Here is a 5,210-nt window from a genome sequence, read left to right as displayed (position 1 = left end):
GTGTGTGTGTGTGTGTGTGTGTGTGTGTGTGTGTGTGTGTGTGTGTGTGTGTGTGTGTGTGTGTGTGTGTGTGTGTGTGTGAGAGTGAAGGAGAGAGGGAGTGACAGAAAGAAATGAGGAAGAGAAATGGAGCGCGAAAGTGTTTCTGAAAACAGTACTAATGGGTTAATCACGTCAGGTTCAGTGTCGAACAGGTGAGAAATCTACCATCACTTACCTGGGCAACATCTGTAGGAGCAGAGCCTCAGTTTTCTTCTTCTCCTCGACCAGTTGATCTGTCCGTTCCTCCACGAGGCTCTCTAGATTCGTCGCATACTTTTCCATCATTGCTATCATGTTATCGAATATATTTGGTTTCCTATAGGTAGTTAGATAAATAAATAAATGAATAAATAAATATATAAATAAATATATATATATATTTATTTATTTATTTATTTATTCATTCAGAGATCGGTATGTCATATATCTGGTACTGTATATATATGCATGTAAGATACGATACCAGCAGGTACGAAATTTTACATTAAATACCCGCTGTAATGTTCCCAGAAATGTAACCTCGCTTGCCTCTCTGCAAATCACCGATACTGGCAGCTATATTATATTATTATTCTTTATTTTTATTATTAGCTCAACGCATCCGATCTTCCTCCCAAACCGGTTAAGTAACGTCTACCACGTATGAAATGAATGCAATTGAATTAATGTCCGCGCACACTCGTGCGTGCCTGACTTAGTACATGCTTGCGCGCATGCGTTCGTGCGTGTCTGTTTGACTGCAAGCGCGCGTGCGTGCGTACACGGATCAATACTTACATGCCCTTCTGCATTGGCTTTAGTTTGCTTCTGATGGTCTTGAAGTCGGGTCGTACTAGCGGGTCCTCGGCCCAGCATTCGAGCATGCAGTCATGTACGCAGTCCGGCACCACGTTGTAAATCTGCTTGATGCTCGGCCTCAAGACCTGCTGCCCAGCGCGCGGGTTCTCCACCTGGCGGACGATCTCTGAACCACGCGGAAACACGCGCGTGTAAGCGTAACGCGAAGCACTGAGCTGTATATGTAATAACTGATATATATGTTGAATAAATGTTAAATGTTAAATATTAAAAAAATGTTATATAAATGTTATTATGTACAGGTCAGTAACGCGAGGCTTGTGGCCGTTTATTAGTTATAACATAGAGGGCGAGTGTAACGTTCTAGCCGCATATAGAGGGACGAGATATAGTTTCTACAACATGTCGTTAATAAGGTTCTTATTCAATACTTATAACGATGCCATACTGCTAAAGGTTCCATTAAGCTTAGATGATAACGAAGGCATAAGTAAAAACAATAACCAGCAGGACGTAATATAAGCAGCAAATGTGAACGTAGTGCGAGAGACGTTTTATAGGAAGAAAGATACGACAGCAAGAAGAATACCCGGTGGAAAAGTTAGCAAAAAGTGTTAACAATGCAGTGGTATTCACAGATACTACCAGTATTCAGCTAAAATGTAACTTCTTAACCAACTTCGCTCCTCTAACAATTTTATAACAGAATGCAATAACTTCGCCCATAAATTGCTGGCCCCCTGATAATTAATCACCCATGGCAACAGTGTATGAATGTCTGACATTCTCCGTCGGTACATCCACATGGGAGCGCGTTCAGTTATTACCTTCACAAGTGAGGGCAATCTCTCCCCACGGTCCCACGCGTGCATACACCTCATACAGGATGACGGCGAATGAGTATACGTCTCCCTTCTGAGTGCCACACAGCGGGCGGCTGTGGTCGCGTAGCAGCTCTGGAGCCGTCCATAGCATATCTACAACACAACGTACACGTAGCGTTTACGCACGCAGCCACGCACGCACGCACGCACGCACGCACGCAGCCACGCACTCGCGCACGACGGTCCTGTTACACGGCCGGTGATGTTGCTATCTTCGATCACCGGTGATAGGTAAGAGACCGGCATGCGAGAGATAGATGAGCGGTGCTAGATGTGGCGCTCGATCCACTTTTCAAACAGATGATCGCGACAAGATGGACGCTGAGTAACGCCTCGAATCAATTGCTGGAATGTGAAAGAGGAACAGCAGGATATAGAAAAATAGAGAGTGAGAGAGAATTAGAGCAGAGAGAAGTGCGGGAGAGAAAAGCGAAATAATGAGGGGAGAGAACGCGAAATAGTGAGGGGACAGAACACGAAATATGAGGGAGAGAGCCGGGACATCATGAGAGAGGAGAGAGAGGAGACTAGACGAGAGAGAGAAAGGAGAGAGAAAGGAGAGAGAGGGAGAGAGAGAGAGAGAGAGAGATAAGAGAGATGAGAGACGAGAGTAAAGATGTGGAATGATAGAGAGAGAGAGGAGAGCGCTTCGACCGCGCGGCGGCGTGCTAGAGAAGGAGGGAGAAATAGCGGGGAAGAAAGAGAAAGGGGGAATGAAAGCGAGAGGGGTGGTGGGAGAGAGAGAGAGAGAGATGCGCGGGGTGGGGAGTCACAGGCAGAGGGAGAGTAAGCAAGAGCTAACGTAAAGAGACGAACAATCCGGTAAGAGAAACGTTGACTGGCAGCTAGTCTTACTCTGGAATAGTCTGTCGCCTTCATGCACGGGTTCTGCTCCCGCCTTGAACTCAAACAGGCCGTAGTCAGTGATCTTAAGGACCCAGCGTGAATCTACGACGCAGTTGGTCGACTTTAGATTGCCGTGAGAACGCAGCGGGCTGTTGTGCAGATATATCATCCCCTGTAGCGAGAGTCGAGTGACGTAAGCACCGTGACGTCACCATCGTTACGTCAGCACCGTGACGTCAGCAACGTGACGTCAGCAACGTGACGTCAGCAACGTGACGTCAGCACAATGTATACGCCACTGTAGCGAGAGTGAAACAATGCAAACAGCAACTGCTATCGTACCGTCAGCAAATCAATGCCAAGATCAACCGCTATATACGAAATCGATTTTTAAAGTGTCGAAAACTTAATCGCGTTTAAGCATCACCTGAGCGCCAACTACTAAACGTTACATTATGCCCTATGGTTGCGTCGTTCCTGCCTCTGCATAAGAAATGAGTTAACACGCATTCAAGAAGCTTTGCCTCGGGAAAAATCTATTTGACAGCGTTGAGAATGACTAATTCAGAGCCGGACAGAGTCAGCTTACGGCGATGCTACATGCGGAGACAGGCTGTAGGCTTGTGCACGATGTACAATGTACAAGTATTCATGCCAGCAGTGGTCTGATAGGACTCGTATTAGCAGCGGGGGAAAGCGTTTCCAAAGTCGCCTGTATTGTTAGTAATAGCATTTCTAGATGAATGCTTATTCAAAGCTATTGGCTTCACATGGTCGGACGCATTGTTGGTAATAACATTTCTAGATACATACTTACTCTAACCTATTTGCTTGGTACGTCGCATGTATTGTTGGTAATAACATTTCGGAATAAAGCTATTGACAACGTGTAATAGGTGCATTGTTTGTGATAATAACGTTTCTGTATAGAGCTTTATTTAATGTTATCAGCGTCATGTGGTGGGGGGACGCATTGTATGTAACATGATTTCTGGCAGCACACTTACCCTGATGATGTCAGCTACCAGCGATGCAATGAACATGTTGTCCAACCCAATCTCCTCATTCTCCAATATATCCTAAACACCAAGCATCAGAAATCTCCTATACATCGCCATCGTTACTAAATAATATAGTTACATATCACGCGGTGACTGTTAGCTCGTCTTGTGTAATAATATTACATTATCGTGTGACAAAAATTATCATATTAGGTGAAAGCACAACACAATGTCATGCCCGTTACATTCCCAACCAGGTTATATATAAAAAAGGGAATTAAATTTTTTTTTTATATAATATTTTTTTTTTTACCTCTTTAACTATTTGCGTTTTTGCGCATGTGACATAACATGATTAATATCGAGTGCAGCAGCAGCAACAGCAGCAATAGAGCAGCTACTCTATTCCCGTGTAACGCTAATGCTTCTACTATTCAATGATTGCGGGAAAATGTCACAGTAGTTTCCGCACGAAGAGCAAAACACGGTAAGATTCGATAACCGCGAATAAAACGTAAAACTGTCAGCCGGTGACTGGATGAAACATAGACTGACACCTAACCGGTGAGGATACGAACCTGCAAGCTCCCCTTTGAGCAGTACTCGCTGAGAATGAGTATCTTGGGTCCATCTATGCAGGTTCCCACGAACGGGTTGATATTGTCATGCCGGATGTCCCGTATCTGCCGCCAGGTTTACATTAATACATCGTCATTGTCGTGGTCGTCGTTATCGTTGTCATCATTGTCATCATCGCCATCATCACTATCCAACTGACATGCATCAACGTCATATGCGTATTCTCATCCCTATACATCTACTTCTCGTATATACATGCATCAACCCCCGGGCCGTGCACACACTGTCCCATTTTTCCCCTGTTTATTTGAAACGGAATGTAAAATGCCAAAAAAATAATGCGTACAAGCACTCCGGCTGATATGCATGGGCAGTTCGCAGAAACGCCATATCAATGCACTAGCTGCTACGTCACGCTTCTATTAGTGATCGCTCTCGTCCCGTACCACAGCGAGTGGCTCCGCGAGCATTCCCTGGCGGTAGCTATCGTCGCTATGACGTAGAGCCGCCGCCGCGTCTTTCGGCAGACGTAGAGTTAGGCAATTAGCCGCCAAACAGCCCTCGCTGTTTGAGGCGGATCGCGTTACGCTGCTGCTGCTATTATATCAGGTTCTTCTATAATGATAGGTGCTATTATATTAGGTTCTTCTATAATGATAGGTGCTATTATATTAGGTTCTTCTATAATGATAGGTGCTATTATATTAGGTTCTTCTATAATGATAGGTGCTATTATATGAGGTCGGCTCCTAGTGACGTGTAAGTGAATTAGCGGATCGCACTCTGCATTACAGAACGTTACGACATTATGGTTACGTATGACCAGCGTGTTCGTCTTCATAGACGGGAGACACTGTATGTAGATTTACGCGTCTCCGGGCGCGTTTGAGGCGGATGGGTGAACGTCTATATTGTCTTAGGTTGGTACAGACGAATACAGAGAAATAACGGGAATTTCCACGGGATGGCGAAATACGAGACATATTTTGTTTTCGTTATTGTGTCTGTGTGTGTGTGTGCGCGCGTACGTGCGTGCGTGCGTGCGTGCGTGCGTGCGTGC

The 5,210-nt window shown here is 45.1% G+C and overlaps 1 protein-coding gene across 1 annotated transcript in view; it reads right to left on the bottom strand.

Moving 5' to 3' along the window:
• The window catches only part of LOC106815214 (guanylate cyclase 32E-like), a 48,312-nt gene that overhangs the window by 11,762 nt on the left and 31,340 nt on the right, over nt 1-5,210 (bottom strand). Inside the window, exons 11-16 of the mRNA XM_014819642.1 lie at nt 4,150-4,254; nt 3,578-3,649; nt 2,580-2,742; nt 1,668-1,817; nt 820-1,006; nt 218-358 (exon numbers count right to left, since the gene is read on the bottom strand). Coding sequence (XP_014675128.1) covers nt 218-358; nt 820-1,006; nt 1,668-1,817; nt 2,580-2,742; nt 3,578-3,649; nt 4,150-4,254 — 818 coding nt within the window. The remainder of the gene's footprint in view (nt 1-217; nt 359-819; nt 1,007-1,667; nt 1,818-2,579; nt 2,743-3,577; nt 3,650-4,149; nt 4,255-5,210) is intronic.

Source organism: Priapulus caudatus, unplaced genomic scaffold, assembly GCF_000485595.1.
Source record: "Priapulus caudatus unplaced genomic scaffold, Priapulus_caudatus-5.0.1 Scaffold1066, whole genome shotgun sequence".
Classification (NCBI taxonomy): Eukaryota; Metazoa; Priapulida; class Priapulimorpha; order Priapulimorphida; family Priapulidae; genus Priapulus; species Priapulus caudatus.
The sequence above is the reverse complement of the archived record's forward strand: the minus strand, read 5'-3'. Positions and strand labels throughout refer to the sequence as shown.